Below are 21,723 nucleotides of genomic sequence, written 5' to 3' on the forward strand. Positions count from 1 at the left end.
TACCGACTGAGTTATCCTAGCCTGGCTCATGACGACTCCCCCACCCCTACCTCACAAAAAAACACCACCACCTACTTCCACAAGTATCTTGGGTCATGAGTCGTGCTTTGATAGCCCAGTCAGTAGATCACTAGTCCACTAAAAGCAAAGGTCCCAAGTTCGAGTCCCAGCAAACAGTTTTAATCTGCCAGGAAGTTTCAAATCAGCTCACACTCTGCTGCACAATAATAATTCGTTCTGGAAATAATCTCCTAGGCTGTGGTTAAGCCTCTTTGCTCCAGTATCACTTCCTATAAAAATGCCTGTCCCAAAAGCTATGAAGAAGAACTTCTGTAGAGACAGGAAGTTAGGAGAGAACTACTCACAGAAAAGGGGTATGAGGGTAGGTCTTGAGTCATGTTTTGATACTTCAGTTGGAAGAACACTTGCAAGTGGAAGGCAAAGATTCCAATTTCATGTCCCGATTCAGCACAAAGTTTTAACCCCCAGGAACTTTTAACTTTGCACACACTCTGCCCATAGGGTGAAAATACTTTCTAGAAACACTGCAATCTGTACTTAACCAACTGCCATACCAATCCAGTTTACTTCCTGCAGAATTTAGGTCTCGGATTTCTGAGAGCGGTAAGTCAATTATGATACACTCGTGTATCACAACTGTCTATGGCATTATTCAGTTCATCAATTATCTTGATTATTGCAGTGTTTGTGCTATGCTATTAATGAAAATAAGACAGATAATTATCAGACAAGCTGAATGTGCCTAAGTACTAAGTCAGTTTATCATGAACCATATATTCCACAGTTTTGGACAACAAGAGTGAAGTGCTGATTGGATAGTAATCACAAGATGACTTAAGGTTATACAGATGAGAGATAGGTTGAACTGTGCTTTGTTTCCATTATGTACACTTTAGCAATTGGTCATGACTAGTAGCATACCACTTGCAAAAAATTTTACTGTGTTATGCTGATAGTACAATTATAGTTTGTTTTTTGTTGTGTTTACTGGTAACATTTTCTAAGTGGAAAGTGTGTGTCTGATAGATATATTGTCTGGGAATTCAGGCAAGTTACAGTTTATTGCAGCATAACAGCTAGTTGGTGCCGAAAAAAATCATTGAGTTCATCACCAGAAAAATATAAAATAGTTTTTGGTTTTATCTTTCCAACATCAAGACTATGAAGCTTTGTCCACATAATTGTATGGCTTACCTCTGCAAACAATGGAAAAAACATGACTGATTTTGGCATTGCATACATATTTTTTTACCCCGTTACAGCATGTTTCATATTCTTTGTCACATTCTGATTTCAATATTACTTAAAAGATCTGTAAGCAGTATCACTATTGTTCACTATTTCACATAACATGAAAAAGAAACCTTTTCTTACTCAAATTGTACATGTGGCGTATCTGCTGTAAGTAAAGAGCCATGATGGTATCAGTAAGTTCATTAACTTTGATATCTATTGAGGGCTCTCTGCTTTTTTTCTGCTGGTACTAAATTTCTAAACAGTACACTGTTACTGTATCACAGACTATTCATTTACTTTTTAATCCTCCATCAGGCGCAACTCTGGGACTCTTGAGTTCAAGCGAATGCGTCAGCCAGGCACTAATTAGGAAATCGCCCGTTATCTTAGATTATCAATTTTAATGCCTTCAACGTATTCAGTGCTTTCCATGGTGATGCATAGAAACAGAACAGGCAGATCACATGGTGATTTTTTTTTTTTTTTTTTTTTACATTCTTGGTATGACATCCTTCTGTGACTGATTTCTGTAGTCCAGGTGATAAGGGAGAGGTAGCAATATCTCTTGATTTGCAACAGAGAGAAATCTTTTCATACAATTTTGCAGGCTACACTGGGTTGCAATGTTATTCAACTTCTTCTTCATGAAACAAGTGAAGGGTCAACATTTTTATGTACATTCTTCTACGTATAAGATGCGTTCCATAAGTGTTTTTGTTGTTGTGGTCTTCAGTCCTGAGACTGGTTTGATGCAGCTCTCCATGCTACTCTATCCTGTGCAAGCTTCGTCATCTCCCAGTACCTACTGCAACCTACATCCTTCTGAATCTGCTTAGTGTATTCATCTCTTGGTCTCCCTCTATGATTTTTACCTTCCACAATGCCCTCCAATACTAAATTGGTGATCCCTTGATGCCTCAGAACATGTCCTACCAACCGATCCCTTCTTCTGGTCAAGTTGTGCTACAAACTCCTCTTCTCCCCAATCCTATTCAATACTTCCTCATTAGTTATGTGATCTACCCATCTAATCTTCAACATTCTTCTGTAGCACCACATTTCGAAAGCTTCTATTCTCTTCTTGTCCAAACTATTTATTGTCAATGTTCCACTTCCATACATGGCTACACTCCTGACACTTAAATCTATACTCGATGTTAACAAATTTCTCTTCTTCAGAAACGCTTTCCTTGCCATTGCCAGTCTACATTTTATATCCTCTCTACTTCGACCATCATCAGTTATTTTGCTCCCCAAATAGCGAAACTCCTTTACTACTTTAAGTGTCTCATTTCCTAATCTAATTCCCTCAGCATCACCCGACTTAATTCGACTACATTCCATTATCCTCGTTTTGCTTTCGTTGTTCCATAAGTAATGCGACCAAATTCATAAAAAATCTTTTGTTGAATATATTCGTACAAATTATCAAAAATTTTCAAAATAGCACACTCTTGCATCGATACACTTCTGGAGGCGGTGTTTCCATGCCTGGAAGGCATCTTTGAATGCCTTTTCCAGAATGTCCTTTACAGCTGATGTAACATGCACCAAGATGCTTGCAATCGTGTCTCAATGTTTTCCTTTCATGGCTCCTTTTAACCCAGGAAACAAAAAAAAGTCAGTGGGAGCCAGGTCAGGACTGTAGGGAGGCTGGGGAACCAATGGGGTCTTGGTCCTGGCCAGGAACTCGTTGACAATGAAGTTGTGACTCGGCGTATTGTCGTGATGAACTTTCTGTGTCCTTGATGTCGCTTCAGCAATGCAAGACCCTCCTTTTCAGTCTTTTGACCACTTCCAAGTAGAAAGCTGAGTTCACTGTAGTCCTGGTAGGTACAAATTCATGGTGGACAATGCCTCTGATGACAAAGAAGACAATGAGCATGGTTTTGATCCTGGACTTGCTCACGCGTGCCTTCTTGGGGCGGGGCGACGATGGAGTGTGCCACTCTGAACTCTGCCTTTTTGTCTCAGGGTAATACTCAAAAATCCACGACTCATCACCAGTGATACCTGAATTTAAAAAATGAGGATAATTTTCACACATTTCCAACATTTCTTGGCACCGAAGCACTCGCATGTGCTTGTGTTCGTTGGTCGACACTTTTGGGACGAATTTGGCACACACCTTCCTCATGTTCAAATCTTCGGTCACAATGCGGAAAATGGTGTTTTTGAAATGTTTAGAGTTTGTGGTATCAATTGAAGGCTCAACCTTCTGTCAGAGTTCAAACAATTGCGCACACGCGTCACATTTTTGTCGACTCGTGCAGTTGATGGCCATCCACTGCGATGTTCATCGGTGATCTCCTCTCGGCCCTCTATGAACGACTTGTGCAATCAGAAAACTTGTGATTTGGACAAACTATCAGTCCCACAGGCATGCTGAAGTAATGGAAATGTTTCATGGTGGACTTCGCAAGTTTAATGCAAAATTTGATAGCATACTGTTGCTCTACAGAATGATCCATTGTGCCGTGTTACATAAACTCAAAACGGGGTCGACGGAAACGCACATCCTGACTCTCCAGCAGCTCGCAACCGAATGAGACAAAGAGCGTTTTGAAGCTAACACCCCCCTCCACTTCGCCCAGCTGGTTACGACACGCTATGGTGTACTGCTGCATCAGAAAAAAACTGGTTGCATTACTTATGGAACGCACTCTGTAGTTTCTCCAGTTAATTTATAAAGTAAATAACCTAGGGATGATACCACCCACATACAACATCAAGCACTCAGTATTATTAACACAACAATATTCTGTCAATTTGCTGCACATTAGTGCAAGGCCAAGAATGGCACAATATTTATGTCTGGGAGGCATCAGTTACAACACTGCCTTCAGAAAAAACTTGTGGAAGCTTGATTATACAGATGGGTGTCGCGATTGAGTTGCTTGGCTTGCAAAAAGTAAGCAGAAATTATGCAAAATGGGCGAAACAAGTTCGAGAAGCTTTTTGCAAACATTTTAATTGAAAGCAACCAATTAAAAATTACACAAGTGCAATTTATAATTTACCTACTATAACAAATAAAACAATTATGCTGACTGATAACTTACATTATGACAATTGATGCAAGATAAATAAATGTATACACTCCCTGGACAGCTGTGCTGGTCTTATCTGCCAGTTCTGAGAAATGCTACGTGCTGATCAATTTGGAACTTCATTTCTTCAAAACACAACACTGTGCTCTCCTATACATCTCCTGGTCTACTTTCAATTTTCTATCATTTACCTTTTCTATTTCTATGCATACATTCCTTAGGAGCAAACAGAATTTCTCTTGGTCTCAGCAGGAACTGACGTGTATTGCTCAATACCACCCTTAGACTGAACAATATATTGAAGGAGTGTCGATATTGTTACAGCTCTGCAGTCTTCCTCAATATACTGTGCATATCATCAATATCAATCTCAGGTAGTATTATTAATGCGCAGAATCAACAAGTGCAAAATATTTTAATCCATATTTGCTTATTTTTGAAGGTATGTACTGCTGAAAACACATCTATTACAAAAACCTGGAAACATTTCACCAACTGTAACATTATGTACAAAGCAATAGCTCTTCTGGCAATTTTCCATGAACTTTTCAAACATGTCACAAGTCAGAGCAAGGCATTCTAATCATTTCTGTTGGGATCCAGTCGTTCAGACACCAAAGTGACGGCAATGTATCAAGGTCTTAAGCTGTTTCAGATTCATCACAAGACTGAATTATTCAACACCACTACTTTTGGTCCTTCAGAGTTCCACCAAACTTAGATGATTCCCACTATACACTCCTGCTAGGTGCAATAAGGCAATGAAAGCCCATAGTTCAATGCGATCTGTAGAACAGATGTCCATCTCTCTGGAGAAACAATCTTTGGTACTGTGAGTATATTGATTTGTGTACCTGTTACAATCAAAGCAAGGATGTCATCAGCAAACAAATTATTTCAATATTCAACTGCAGTTTACATGTTCTTTGCACTTCTTACAACTCCAATGAGATGCCCGATGATATGAGATCCCTTGCAATGGCCCCCCCCCCCCTCCCTCTCACCCCTTCACATTCATCAGTCCTCATCATCATCTACCGTTACCGAATCACCTTCATGTTCTTCCACCTCATCTTGGGAATCAGCATCAACACACTCTGCCTGAAAATCCTCAGACACAAAGAAGTCCTCCTTGTCATTGCACATCAGAAAATTCTGTATTTCTTAAAGACGACTTGAGTTAGAAACATCATAGTACAGGGTGAGCACGAAGTCTTGCCCTGATTATAAAATTATAACAGCATAACCATTTGACATAATAAACTACATTTGATGCCGTTACATAGGTTAGTGTTACTAGTTTTTTTTTTAAGACCACTTACGTTAGTAAACCTCAACGTATGCTCCGTTGGTAGCTCAGAGAATGTCGAGGCAGTATTCCAGTTCCCGCCAGGTGTTTCGTAACATGTGTTCTGTCACAGTACCCACAGCAGTTTGTATCCTAGCCTTCAGTTTGTCAACATCAGCAACTGGTGTGACGAAGACTCTGTCCTTGATACAGACTCATAAAAAAAAGTCAAGGGGTGTAATGTCTGGAGAGGGGAGTAATGTCTGGATCAGTGGATTGGAAGGAATGGTCCAACACCCTGGCCATCCTGCACATTATGCCCCTTGACTTTTTTTTTCTGGGGCTATATCAAGGACAGAGTCTTCGTCACACCAGTTTCTGAAGTTGACGAACTGAAGGCTACGATACAAGCTGCTGTGGGTACTGTGACAGAACACATGTTACAAAACACCTGGCAGGAACTGGAATACCGCCACGACATTCTCCGAGCTACCAAGGGGGCACACATTGAAGTTTACTAATGTAAGTGGTCTTTAAAAAAAAACTAGTAACACTAACCTGCGTAACGGCATCAAATGTAACTTATTATGTCAAACGGTTATTCTGTTATAAATACGATGGAGGGGTGGAAACTGTTGCTTGGAGGGCGTGGGGACAGTGTGTTACCATACTACTACTCATTTGAAGTGAAGGTATACAAACAAATCTCCAGCACAGATAGGGGCACTTAAGTAGCAATGCCTTTTTACTAAAGAAGTAAGCCTTTTCTGCACACTGCTGGACCATGCATTACGTCCCCTCTCAGAAAAGATTGATTGTCAGCAAACATTATTGCATTGCCTTTTGCATAATTTATGTTCATTGCTATAATTTTAGAAGCTAGAAAGTATTATTAAATTGAATACTAAAATTGAAAAATCTAAATGTATATTACAAAAAAGAAATGTGTTATTAATGGATGAATCTACTGATAACCCCGTCGTTTACTGTTACCAATGTCCATTGTTGGTCAGTGACATGTATTAATTTAAGTGCCAGTTTGAGATACGAGCTCACAGCAATATGGAGGTAGCCAAGAAACACTCAAAAAACATACCATAAAATGAAAAAGGGCAGTTTGCTGGAATATTGAAAAAGTACATAACTACTATTGAATCTAAGAAGCATGCTGTCAACATGCTAAAACGGAAAAAGAATGCTTTGGGAAAAATGCAAGTTAAATACAATGCAGAAGCTCTAACACAAACATCACAAGAGCAGCTTAAAGTAATCTAGAAGGACATGAAAGCAAAAGCAAAGAAAATGAAAGCTAAATGTAATTGAGAACAATTTCAAACTGGCAATGGAGTAGGTGAGACAAAGACCGATGTTATAAGCCAAAGGTTGTTGATATGATCGCACAAGTTTTCGAAGGGATAGCTGGAGTTAACGACAATGACACATCTGAAGATAATGTGATACTTTCAAGCAACTTTGATGACGATAACTGTTCTGAAGGCAGCAATGAAACTGCTGAAAGTGGAACTTTATCCCATAGTCATTAACCTTGGCCTGCATTCTCTGGTGGGAGCTTATCAGAAGAAGCGCCCAGCAAAAGAGGGAGAGAGCGTGTGGTTGTAGTGAAGAATTAAGAGTTGTTGAAGAAAGCAGACGAGCTTCATTCCTAAAAATGTATTTAATATGAGAGGAATACAATGCAAAAATGTTATTAACAGAAAGACAAAGAGAAATCATGAAAAAAGAGCATCACCTTAAAATGGAAATTACAAATAGGTTCAACAACGTAATGCAGAAAACTTCAGGTTCCCGTTCTTCAGCCAATGTACTCGAGAAATTTGGGTTTTTATGAATGAATAAGAACATATTCATATGTATAAAACATATTTTATTTCCTTGATATTTTTTTCTAATGGTTAATATGTTCTTCTTTTTTTATGGCATAATATTTGTGTTTATCATTTCAGGATCGGTACTAATTTTTGTTAATACCACATTCTAATATTTATCTGAATTTGCAATATTTTAAAATAATTTTTTTTTAAATAACTGAAACATCACATGACTTTGTAAACTCAGTTAAGAAATAAAATGAGAATGTTAATCCCCTAAAAAAAAACATAACTATTAAATTACACATAAATAAAATGAGTCACTTTTCACTGCAGCAGTGACAAGCAGGTGGCTTATTTATTCATTTAAGAAGAAAAAGTCTATACACTAACTTATAATTTTACTAGCAAATTAAGTACAAGTTTAATTAAAATAATTAAGTATAACAGAGGTTTTGACAGCTTGGCCTGCAGCACCTGCTTCTGGCTGAAATGCACATCTTTCAGTGTCATTCACTCCACAGCATCAGGGTGAAACATATTTCTAGCTTCTATTCCAAAGTTGTGCAGAATTGCAGCAGCCACAATAACATTCCCAAATTTGTTTGGTTTAAATCACATTGTTTTAGAGAGAATTTGGAAACATTTGTGCCAAACACCAATGCTCACTCTATTACACATTTGGTAGCAATATGGGCTCCATAGTAGCACTGTTCAGCTCCTGTATGGGCATGGAACACAGGCGACATAAGATGTTTGGAGAGAGCATATCCACCATCTCCAACAAGCAACCCATCATACTGTCCATTTTCAAATTCTGCAGCAACTCTACTATTGTCCCATATGCGTGCATTGTGCATGGTTCCCGGCCAATGGCTTACCATGCTCAAGATTTTTATATTGGCAACACAGATGATTTTTGTATTGATAGAAAGGAAATTCTTGTGATTACTGTATAATTCTGCTTGTGCTCCAGTAGGACAAAGTATGGGTATATGTACACAATCTATGGGCCCTATGACATTTGAGAATCCACCAGTTTGATAGAATTCCCTTTTGCTCCTTGATATATTTTCTTAGCCCTGTAGCATGGTCACTATAACATACTGTTGAAAGCTCTTCCAGCATAGTACAATGGATATTAATGAGATCCCCTGCTACGATTTGATAATTACCTGTGCAAAAAATTCGCAGTCCACAAAGGAGTTGCAGCCTAAGAGACAAAGCACGGTTTCTGTCAGAACTATGCTGCAGTAACCAGCATACCAAGCAGCAACTCAAAAGACTTCTTACGAAATCCATACCGCTCTTTGAAATCACTGTCGCTATACATCACAAATGGGTCTCTTCTCTCTATTACAACCCTCATTCTTGGGTTGTTCACCTCTTCCTCCATCTCCATATATTCTTCATAGTCCAGGTAATCCATAGAATTCGACACTTAAAAACCCACAACTCAAAGATTGCACCATACTCTCTTACTTTACTCCTACTACTGCCTAAGAGTAAATTTTGGTCTTATTTCCTCCTTATGTTGCTAATGTAGTAGTGTACTCTTCAATGGTTCTCTCCATCAGCAATGAAGTAAAAAAAACTTACTTTGGAAGTAAATGAAAAATTTACTCCTGGAGTAATTTACTCCTTTAGTTAAGTACTATACACTGGAAGTCACAGATTTCCTTCTCTCTTAGTAACTTACTACTTTAGATTCACTTACTCCTGGTTGGTGCTCGCCACCCTAAGCCTCTCCCAATCCCAACACCTCGTCACAAGGATCATATCCCTGTGGAAGACCAAGAAGCATAACCTGCGCAATCTATCCACCCAGCTCATCCTATTCCAGCCCTGTCACAGGCTTATTCTACCCCATCGGAGGCTGGTCCACCTGTGAAAGCAATCATGTCATATACCAGCTCTACTGCAATCAATGCACAGGTTTTTATATTGGTATGACTATACCAGATGTCCACCAGGGTGAACAGCCGCTGTCAAACTGTGGCCCTGTGGCACAACAAGCAACTAAACATAATGTGAGTGATATGAATGGCTGTTTCACTATCTAAGACATCTGGATCCTACCCTCAACCACCAGCTTTTCTGAACTGCGCAGATGGTAGTTATCCTTACAACATATTCTCTGTTCTCGTAATCATCCTGGCCTCAACCTACGGCAACATACTGTCCCCTGTGAGGTAACGGGCAAGTTGCGGTGACCTGGAAATATTCTAAGTTAAGAGTTGGCAGCCACCGCTCAGGCTGTGCAGCAGGGCCGAGCTCATTAGCACCCGCGTGGTGCCTTACAATGGCTGGAGCACGTGGTCCATCGAGCATGTGGCTGGGAATTCCTTGGTGACGCTGTGTGTCGGGAGGGTCAAAGATGGCAGATTTTGTGAAACCTTAATGGCAGATATTTCACAGTTCATATAGAAATTAATAGTAGCCAAATGAATTGTGATACCTCAAAAAGAAACATGTACATTACCATTATTTCCACAACAATTCTGGTGGTGTAATCAGATTTTCAATATATTTATTAGTTTAAAGTTTAGTATCCGACAATAAATTATACAAGTAACACCCAGCAGCGAATTTCCAAAATCTAAATGGTTCATCCTATTTCGTCAAACTACATGTCTTTAAAAAGCTATTAGTGTAAACGATAATTGGTATGAATTACAGGCTTGTAACTTAAATAGTACACGAGTTATTGGAGGTCAAAGTGGCCAATTACTATCGATCGCGTCAGGCCATAAGTAGTGCACAGTTACAAGAAAAAACAGTAGCAGCATGCTTATAAATATATTTATTCATCTAGGTCTTTGTTTATATCCGATATGTAGCATTCATGAAGAAATTGGTTAAATATTTACTGTGTTATAGAAAGCACAGAGACATTAAGCTACTGGCCTACCTTTTGTTCTATTCCTTTGATATATGTTTGTTTAATTTGTTTATGTATCTAATAATGTGTGTTAGAGCGTGTTTATGGTCCAGCTGTAGGAATATATATACAATTTCAAGTTATTTAAATGTAAATCCAATACTTCGAATGTGTTTCATTATGTTTGTGTGGGTGCGTTGGCATGAAGACATGGCGCGAGCGCTGTAGCCAATCACAGTGCTCGTGAATGGGGAGACTGGATGGAAGTGAGTTCGGGTGAGGAGTGCTGGACAATATGGGATGGGAAGTGCCAGGACGGTACAGACACACGGTCGCAAGAGAGACTTGGAGTGTGGAGCGGTTTGTGCATGATCACAAGAGATAGAAATACTTCGGAGTGCGGACTTGTGAACTTGTGAGATTTCTGAAGTTTCTACAGTGAAGACGTAGTGTACATTTAGAAGTGAATATCTCGCGAGCTATGTTGTTGATCACAACTAATTACGTGCAGTAGGAATCTATTGTTTCCCTGTTATTCAGCTTATATTTTATTTAATTGATGGACCATCGACACCAATTTAAGTGTTTTGCAGAAATATACCGCATTCTCAAAAGTACTTCTACTATCGTACTCATCATTTAAGTCGTTAAGATAGTACCTGCAGATTTTATTTAATTGCAATCTTTCATTTATAAATTTATATGTTACATTCATAACTCACAACTGCCAAGTGGTAGAATCCTTCGACCATTCGATTCATGTGTGTATTCTTATCATATACCGTAGACTCAGCAGTATTTGGCCTTTAATGTGGCAACTGCGTATCCCAGCCCCTAGACAATGAAACCAGCCAAAACTGAGGGTACGTAGTTGAGGGCCACACCAACATCATTTCATTTCATCATTTATTGAAAGCCCGCACCCCACACCCTCCACCCAACAGTTTTCAGCCCCTCTGTCCTATCACCTCCTCCCCAGTCTCGTCTTCCATCCTCTGCCAATGTGCCTGTTCATCTTTCCCAGCTCCGCTACTTTTTCACCCCGTTTTCCCCAGCTCCCTGCCCCACAACCTCCCGACACTCTGTTGGAAGTCTAGTCCCTGTGCACTCTGCCAGAACAACAGTGCTCTTCTCTTCCCTAGCCTGTACATTGCTATGCCTTCCACTTGCCCCCCCCCCCCCCCCCCCCCCTCCGAGACTGCTGCTTCCATACTACGTGACAAATGCATTCTTGTTAAAGCTGAGAGTGTTGGCGGTCATGTATGCATCAGGTGTGCCTGCTTGTGTGAATGCTGTGATGAAGGCTGTGGCCGAAAGCTAATGTGTAAGTGTCTTTTAATTGTGCCTATCTGCAACTTAATGCGTCATCTTCATAGTAAGTAGCAATCTATCTTTTCCTGCATTGTTAAGTACAAACACATTAATTACAGCCAAAACAAATAATATATGTGGCTAAAAATGGTGGTCATCATATAAATCTAAGTGAATTAATCTGATGAATAAGGCTTTTTTTGTTTTACCAACTTCTAAATTTCTGATTTTAAGATGAACTAATAATAAAACATATGTTAAGCCAAAGAAATACCTTAAATATCAAAATTAACACGTGGATAAACAGTGTTAATTCACCATATTTACCAATGTTCCAACACTTTTGCATAATTTGAGCACCTAACACAGTCTATTAACAGCTTTGAGCGTGTAAAAATGTCTTCGCAGGTGGCATTTTCGTAATAAGATATTACTACAATACCATCATCTTACATATAAAGTACATAACAAAGAAAGTATGTGCATACACACACGTATTGCATGCATGTGCTCTCATGTGCTCTCTCTCTCTCTCTCCCTCCCTCTCTCTCTCTCTCTCTCTCTCTCTCACACACACACACACACACACACACACACACTCTCTCTCTCTCTCTCTCTCTCTCTCTCTCTCTCTCACTCTCTCTTCGCCTTCCCCCCCCCCCCCCCCACCTAACATTAACTGTGTACAGAATAACAGCATTTGCAAGAAAGCACCACACAGACAGCACAAAGATATAAGTAGCCTACAAACCTTAAGGATGTGTTGCCTTTTACTACTCTTATCAGTATTATTACACATTTAGGGACATGAAAAATTTGCATTTTGTAATAAATGCAAATACAGATGGGAAGTCTGCCTGAAAATGTAAAAAGGCAACATTACCTAATAGATGCTATTTCACAGCTAAGTGTATCCAGATGAACTATTTCATCAGAAGTAATTTGAAATAGCTTTATTTTGTGCATACAACTATCAAGCATGTAATCTGTTTTCAATTACTGGTATAGCACATCGTTGGCAAAAGTCAGTTTTGAAAGATAATGTGTATTAGAACGTATCTGTAAAATAAAATGTGCATGAATGCAACAGGGTATCAGTGTGCTCAAAGCACTGTTGCCACACCAATTATGGGTGGTTGGATGGTCTGTTTAAGATACACACCACATAATGCATTGTATATAGTACACAGCCATGGGACCTATCATCTTACAACAAAGAAACATGTACATCTGCCTGCCAGTTAAACTGTTATAATGCAGATGTCTTTTTAATGTGGCAGTTTTTAGGGAGCAAGTGTTCTGAATTGCGGTTGTGTTGAGTACCGTTAGAGGTCGGGCCTGGACTACCTCGTTTACTACACTGCCAATTTCAGCAAGCAGTTGTGCAGTAGCTGTTAGAGAATGCTTTGTGTTAAGCATTGCTCATTGTTTTTACTCTTATTTTGAAATGAGTGAAGAGATTGATCCTGGCCCATCATGTAGTTCGATTATGAGCCTCACAACACCAGAGGAGATCAGCGATCCCCGTGACTTTCCCAGAAATGCAGAATATGGGTGTCAGATGCTGACCTGCAAGGAGGAGCTGGGGCTCCACTGCTTCACACCCCTCTGGCAGCCATAATTCTAGTTTGTTACATTAGTGGCCAACTGCCTGCTTATAGTGTCCACACTGTGCACTATAGTGACAAAAAAACAATACCTTTAAACATATTTCGACCATGATGAAATTTTTCACCTTACATACAAATAAGAGTTATTTTTGGTTCTGCTTCTATGCTCAATACCTTGTTGGTTCCATCTCTAATGTTGTCAAGTGTGGGTTGAATGCCCACAAAAGAAAAAAATTAATATTCTGCACATTTGTAAATATGAAATTGGTGGGGAAAAAGTAGTGACAAGAAACACCCTAAATCAGTGAAGCACTAAATACACTGGCAGGATAATGCTGCAGTTTCACAACAGAAACAATCATTTGTTGAAAGAAACAGAGCCAAAAGAAGAATACAAGCAAAGACCACTACAGAAACAAATTGTTCAAGTTTTTGCAAAAGCAAACATTCCAGTCAGAAAGCTCCCCAATCATCAAAAAGTTATAAAGTTATTTAAAAGTAGTGAGGCATTGTCTTTAGGTACACGTAGCAACAACCTTTTCATTTTGTATGTCTGACCTTTTAAAAAAAAATTAAATTTTGCTGAAAATATATGCTACATTTTTAGCTCCCTACACATTATTTAAAAAAGTGTCACATACAAATAAATAGAAGAAACCTGCTTCTTGAGCTTGAGACAAAATAAGCTCCAAACATTTAAAAATATTTGAAGATTACTAACATATCTATTTGTTATAAATCTAAATGTAGTTTCCAACTGTACTGTGAAAGCTCAATGGCAACACAAGAGTACATTGAGGAATCTGTTGTAATAAATAAGATGACAGTATTGATGTACAAGTTAAACTTCAATAACTTAGCAAAAAGATGGGTATAAGTTAGTGTGTTACTATTATATCTTTATTAAAGAATGCATACATGTGGGGAAATCATTATGAACAAACTAAAATTGCATGAGGAATAATAAGACTGTGGCTGTCTTAGCAGTCTGTTAAAAAGAACTATACTATTGCATCCACCAGTGAAAAAGACAACAGCGGAAAGTGCTGACAAAGCCAGAAGAACGATAACTGAGCTACATAAATGAGTACAGGTATAAAAAACACCTCGAAAAAGAAAATGATAATGTAACCAACAATGATAAAAACATATAAATAACAAACATTAGAAAAACAAGTGGCAAATATAGTGTTTTTTTTTCTCCAAATGTTGAGATCATCAATACAGCAAAGAGGTATAAGATACTAACACAGGTGGGTCCAAGGAGAAAGTACAATTTTAAAATGTATAATGTTGGATTACAAATGTATTCATTGAAAAAAAAAAAAATTAACTGAAGTAAAATCAATATTACTGGTACAAAGATTTTTGTACATGAAGTTTCTGAAGTTTTCTTGGCACAACTGACTGATAGTCTGCTTTAGGGTTTGTAATCAAGTTGACAATCCTATTTTATGAACAACCACTTTATGAGTGAGCTAGCTGTCTCCTTTGTGTGCTCTGAGTAGTAGTCTTGTGCGTGTTCACTGCCTGGACTGGCTGGCGGAGCACCTGATGAATACAACAGAGTCAATTGTCAAAATACAGAGTGCAAAATGGGACAATCAACCACAAAATGTTCTCAACAAGAAGAGTGAAAATGTAAATAGAAAAGTCAATCAGAAAATGTTCTCAACAAGAGAAATGTAAAGATGAACGTTATTTGAGAAATGAGTTTTTTTGGTCATTGTTAATTTATATGTTGCTTCAGTTATAAAGCAGTTTTTCTTCTGTGCAAATGGTACTTAAGCAAATAATTCAAATTAAATTGCAGATTGATGATGATGATGTTTGGTTCGTGCAGCACTCAATTGGACGGTCATCAGCGCCCATACAAAGTCCCAATTTTTACACTGTCCAGTTGTTTTACGCAATCCAATTTAGACACTATCATGAATGATGATGATCACGAAATGATGAGGACGAACACAAACACCCAGTCCCCAGGACCCCGTGATCCAGAGGCAGCAACACTAGCCGCTAGATCACGAGCTGTGGATAAATTGCAGATTGAATGTGGTGAAAATATTATTAGTTTCCTTAGAGTAAAACCACAACTATTTAGTAACAATTTAATAATACTATGCACGACAACAACATTACCACTGTTTAAAAATTGTTTTCGTACATAAGTTTTTTTTAATAAGTTCATATTACTGATTTCTTTAGTTAGCATGCAATTAGTTTCAAAATAAACAAAATCCCTGTCACAATAATTACAACAAAAATCACTCACCATTAAACCAATACAGATTGTCAATATATGAAAATAATCTTAGCAATGAAGAAATAACAACAACTAAGCAACAAAAATCACTTACCAGAAATTTTCCAGAAGAGTTCAGGGACAAAACTGTCAACAGCCTTGTATCTCTCAACTACAAATCCAAGAGTTGGGAACTGACAGCTTCCATAACTGATCAATGAATCACTGAGTTTTTCAGGAAAAACCTTCTGCAGTCGAAGCGTTTGGAACCGAGTAAACGCAGCACCTATAAGAAGAGATATACAGATGAAATTTGAGGGATGAGGTGAGGATTCATGTAAACCAATACAGAAACCAGAACTTCATTATTTCAGTTCAAGCTAGACTGCGGGCTCAGCCACTGGGTAAGTGGGAAAGGAAAGAGTCTTGTTATTTTCTATGTCCTGTTTTCCTCTTCCCACAACAATAACATGAGTAAGCAAAGACAAGGAACTGGTAATACATTGGATTACAATATCTTGCCAGAATACAAACAGAATTAAACAACTATTATGACCAGTAGTGTAAAATATTCCAGTCTGTTATCGAAACAGCAAAATGTGATAATGTGTCTGGTTTAGCTCTACTAGTTTTTTTTTTATTTTTGAGATTATATAAAACATTTTCCATAAAGCAACAATTTGCTTGGATTCCTCACTAAATACTGGCTCATGAAACTTTGTAAGCAGACTTTTGTCTGGCATCTCTCTTCAAGCTGGGACAGCCAGCATTCCCATGAGACTCTCCTGTGAGTCAAGCGGACCTGTCACCATTCATTCTTACTTTCTTTTTATATGTCAATATCCCCAATTAGATTTATTTAGTATAGAACCCACAGACTTAAGCAATATTCTAAGGGGGGATGCACAAATGTTTTGTAAGCAGTCTTCTTTGTAGACTGATTGCACTGTGCAAGTGCGCTGCCAAGGGACTGAAGTCTATCAAATGTTTTACCGCTGATGAGTGTGTGTGAACATTCAATTTTATTTCCCCTCAAACTGTCACACCCAGGTACTTTTAAAATTGTTACATCCAGATATTTTTATGAATTTACTGATTTTGATTATGACTTACTGATATTTTAGTCATAAATTATCATGTTCTCACATTTTGTGAAGTGCATAATTTTACATTTCTGAATATTTAGAGTAAGTTACAATCAAGGCACCATTTTGACATTTCATCAGAATCTGACAATATTTTTGTAGCTTAATTCAGACAGTAGTTCATTACAGTTAGCTGGACCATATGCAAAAAGTCTGAGGTTATTAACAAAGAACATGAGCAGCGATGATCCAAACACACTTCTCTGAGATATGTCTGAAGTTACTTCTACAACTGTCGACGAGTCACCACCCAAGATAATGTGCTGCATCCTCCCTATCAATAAATTCCCTCTTTAGTGACAAATTTTGTTTGATATACCGTATGGTGGTTTAAGGGCATGCTGAAAAGTAATGTCTCCATTTTTTTATGTGAAAACACCTAAAGTTCGTTAAATAAAACAAACATTACTGGCATTCTCATTCTTTATTCTTCAAAGTCTAAGGAGGTGATGAACACTTTTCTCTCAATGAGAGACCAGTTTGTTGATACTGTTACAGCAGAATGTTTGACTTTGTCAGAGCCACAACCTAATAGGTCATTCCATGTCAAGTCACCCAGGCCTTGACACCAACCATGTCAGATTTTGATGAAACTTGGTACAATTACTTCTTTTATCATCCTGAAAGCACTTGTAAAATTTTTTTGCTCTATCTCTTATAGTTTTTTTTAAATAAATTTTTAAAGTTTTTAGATTTGGCTTTGTTTCAGCAGCCGGAAATTATAACTTAAACGTGTCCTCACAACTAAAAAAAATTGTATATTAAAGAATACTCAAGATATCAGTATGAAATTTTGGAATAAGTTTGTGTATTATATCTAAATGTTAAAAAAAATTACCACAAAGATATATTAAATTCTTCCAAATGAAAAAAAATTTATAAGTTTTTTATTTTTTTTAGCTAACGGATGTTTAGTTTTACAAAAACTGCAATATCTAGAGTCTCAGACCTGATAGAAAGCTCAAATTTGTTTTAAAATACTCTTAATTGTATAGGCTATTAGATAAAAGAAAAATTATGTTGGCTTTTTAATCTGTTTAATAGTTATCTAATTTTTAAAAAATGCCAAGTGACTTAGACACCGAAAATAAGTTTTTGTCTTCTTGGAGTAACAATGTACACTTGGATTTTGTATTGTTACTCCTGTGTTTTGAAGCAAAAAATTATTACAGTGTTAAATAGTGCTTGGATAGTACTTTATTAAGTTTATTCGAACTCTCAGTAAGTACTGTTGCTTAGTTTACAGAGATTCTTTTACAATATCCTACAAAAGTAACCAGAACAGTAATCTGACCAAAAGTGAAATCAGTATGTCAGATATTCAAACCTGTAGTGTAGGGTTATTTAAAAAATCTGACTGTTTCCAAACAACCTACACACCTTCAAAAAAGTTACAACCGGTATCAGAATTGAGTGAGGAAGAAAAAGATTTGATCCACTTACGATCTGGAATTAATCTGTGTGAATTTAAGAATATATGTTCACACCACAGCTACTACTTTTTAAATGTTTTTGAAAAGTGTCAAACAACATGTGTAGACCCACTAAAAAAAACACAAAAAGCCCATCAAAAATCGTTGAGAAGTGTAGGCTTGGATCTTTCTAAACAATTACTGACAAAAAATACTAGCATAAAACCTGGACAAAAGCTTTGCTCAACATGTCGTAACTTTTGTGAGGAAAAATTAAGAGTTGAAGTCAATGAAAGTGAAACAGATGATGAAGTCATGGTTGAATTAGAATCATTGGAATCCAGAAATGAATCCCTCGTACAAACAAACATTGCTCTTGATTATTTAGGTTTAACACCGATAAAGCTTCGTGGCTTGTCAGAACAAAGTAAAGGGTCTTATTTTAAAAGGAAGGTTAGCAGTATTGAAAAGACTGCAAAAAGGCGGTTTCAAAAGCATTAAGATATGATGCACCAAGTTCTGATGATGACGAAGAAGATAAAAGTGTGGTTGAGAAAGCAAAGGATTTTGATGTAATGATTTCTCTTATGAAAGAGAAGATTTCATCTGTTGGGAGGTCTAGAAAAATCCAGATTCTGACCTTGGCTCCAGATTCTTGGACTCGAAATAAAGTGATGAAAGAATTTAATGTAAGTGAGTACATGGTGCGGCAAGCTAGAAAGCTAAAATCTGAAAAGGGTATTTTGGAAACTCCTGGTCCAAAAAAAGGTAAAACTCTTTCTGAAAATACAGTAAGACTTGTAACAGATTTTTATGAAAAGGATGAAAGTTCCAGAGTGCTACCTGGAACAAAAGACAAAGTAAGTGTTCAAAAAAATGTGTAAATGCAAAAAAGACTCATTTTGTGTAACTTGAGAGAACTCTATTATTCTTTCAAATGGGAGAATCCCGAGGTAGAAGTAGGATTTTCAAAATTTTGTTTCTTGAGACCTAAATGGTGTATCCTTGCTGGTGCTGTAGGCACACACACTGTATGTGTATGCAGTATCCACCAGAATGTTAAACTATTACTGGATGCTGTGAAAATTGAAGAATCTTATAAAGACCTAATTAAGATGCTTGTGTGCAACACAGAAAACCAAAACTGCATGCTACATCATTGCAACAGCTGTCCTGCAAATACTGCACTAACAGAGTGCTTAACTGAAAAACTAAGTGAAGATTATGTTTTAGAAGAAGAAATTGTAATCAGTCAGTGGGTTAACACAGACAGGGCAGAAATGATCAAACAGTCTATCAGTGTTGAAGACTACATTTCTTTATTGGTTAGGTCATTGGAAAAGCTCACCCCACACTCGTTTATAGCAAAATCCCAATCAGCAGCCTTTAAAAGATTGAAAGAAGACCCACCACCCAAAACAGCAATTATTGTGATGGGTTTCAGTGAAAATTATTCCTTTGTTATACAAAATGAGATCCAAAGTTACCACTGGAATAGAGGTGGTTGTACTCTACACCCAGTTGGAGTTTTTCTAAGAAATGAGGAAAACAATGTTTTTGTTTCCAACCACTGTTTTATTAGTGATGACCAAGAACATGACACTGGTTTCGTTAACTTTGTACAAAAAGAAATTACAAAGTGGCTGTCATTACATCATACTGACATTGACTCAGTTCACTACTTTACAGATGGTTGTGCTGGGCAGTACAAAAATAGAAACAGTTTTAAAAATTTGACTGAACACTTGAGAGACTTTAATTTGAAGGCCCAACACTCTTTTTTTGCAACAAGTCATGGGAAGTCAATTTGTGATGGCCTAGGAGGAACTATTAAAAGAATTTTAAGGAAAGCCAGTCTACAGCTTTCAGACAAAGAACAAATAATGACAGCAATCAATGTGTATAAGTTTTGTGAAAAAAATATTGAAAACATTCATTTTCACTTTATTGACAAAAAAGAAGCTGATTTGCTACGGTTAAAACTAGAAAAACGTTTTTCAGCAACCCGAACCATTCCTGGAACTAGAAGTTTTCATAACTTCAAACCACTTCCAACAAACAACCTTGAAATTAGAAGGACTACAGATAGTGTAAAACCCTCCTTAGTCTTTTCTTTCCCTTCTTCTTCTGATTGGGTTCGTGTTGAACCATCCATAAATTGCTATGTGGCTGCAAATTATGATGGTAACTGGTACTTTGGACTGGTAAAAACAATATTCAATGATGAAGAAGATGCAGAAATTCTATTTCTACATCCTTCAGGACCCGCTGCATCATTTTATTGGCCTGAAAGAGAAGATTCCTGCATAGTGCCTTTGGAGCACATAGTCTGTGTAGTAGACGCACCTCAATCAAGCGGCACTGGGAGAATGTATTACTTCAAAAAAGACTGTATCAAAAGAACTGAAAGCTCTTGGATGAAGTGGAAAAACAGTTTGAATCAGCATTAATGTTTATTAAAAAGACAAAATTACTCAAAAAATTCAATGTTTCAAGCAATCAGTTGGGTTATACATAAGTGCCGTAAGTAAACTATCTTTGTACATAATTCTAATGTAATCTACTATAATTAATAAACATGTTAAAAAGCCATCATTATTTTTGTTTTATCAAGTAGCCTATATGTTTAAGAGTAAATTAAAACAAATTTGAGCATTCTATCAGGTCTGAGACTCGAGATATTGCAATTCTTATAAAACAAAACATCCATTAAAAAAAAAAAGAAAAAAATACATATATATATTTTTTTCATAGAAAATATAATATATTTTAATAGCATCATTTTTATCTTCAAACATGTATAATAAATAAACTTGCTGCAAAAATTCATGATGTTATCTAAAAGAAGGTTCAGAAAACGCAAAACATAAAAACTTTAAAAATTTATTAAAAAAAAAACTGTAAGAGATACAGCAAAAAAAAATTTCAGGTGTTGTCAGGATGGTATTAGAACCATTTGAGCCAAATTTCATGAAAATCTAAGGAGGTGGGTGTAAAATTTATTTTTTATTGGGTGATTTGATATGGAATGACCCTAATGTCTGCTTGCACCACTTCATCACTATGAAAATGAAGTCCTCAAAAGGCATTCTTTAAATTTTGGAGACACACAAAAAGTGGATAGGGTCAAATCAGAACTGTATGGAAGACGATTGATGGCAGTGAACCCAAGGAGTCAAATTGTCATAGATGTTGCGGCACTCATGTGTGGTCTGGCATTGTCATGTTGAAGGAGAGGGTGCTCCATGTCTGGAGGAACCTTTCAAATTCCAAACTCGATTACAGCACACTGTTTTCATGCACCAACATAGTTCCACACACACCGCCATGTTACACACTACAATTTGGAGCACTCTAACAGCAATGGGTTGCAAATTCATAGACATAAAGAATAAAAATGTACAATGTTAATAACATTTGTTTTATTTAAAAGCACTTTAAAAGTTTTCACATAAAAAAACAGAGGCATTACTTTTCAGCATGCCCTCGTACTTCCATTGAAAGATGTTGGTGTGGTACTATACCTACCTGATTTTCTTCATTCGTGCCTTTCTGAATGTCTCAAAGCACTAATTGGGTTCAAAGGACCAACATTTTTTGAATCCATTCTGTTCGACATAGAGGAGGTCATTCTGCTTGAGATACCTCATTATGTTTGAGCACAGAACACTCCCTCAGATTCTACAACACTTGGA

General features: G+C 37.3%; 1 protein-coding gene across 1 annotated transcript in view; it reads right to left on the minus strand.

Moving 5' to 3' along the window:
• LOC124595268 (DNA topoisomerase 3-alpha) overlaps positions 1–21,723 on the minus strand; it is a 181,940-nt gene that overhangs the window by 135,785 nt on the left and 24,432 nt on the right. Inside the window, exon 5 of the mRNA XM_047133942.1 lies at positions 15,587–15,757. Coding sequence (XP_046989898.1) covers positions 15,587–15,757 — 171 coding nt within the window. The remainder of the gene's footprint in view (positions 1–15,586; positions 15,758–21,723) is intronic.

The sequence above is a fragment of the Schistocerca americana genome, chromosome 2 (genome assembly GCF_021461395.2).
Source record: "Schistocerca americana isolate TAMUIC-IGC-003095 chromosome 2, iqSchAmer2.1, whole genome shotgun sequence".
NCBI classification, from domain to species: domain Eukaryota; kingdom Metazoa; phylum Arthropoda; class Insecta; order Orthoptera; family Acrididae; genus Schistocerca; species Schistocerca americana.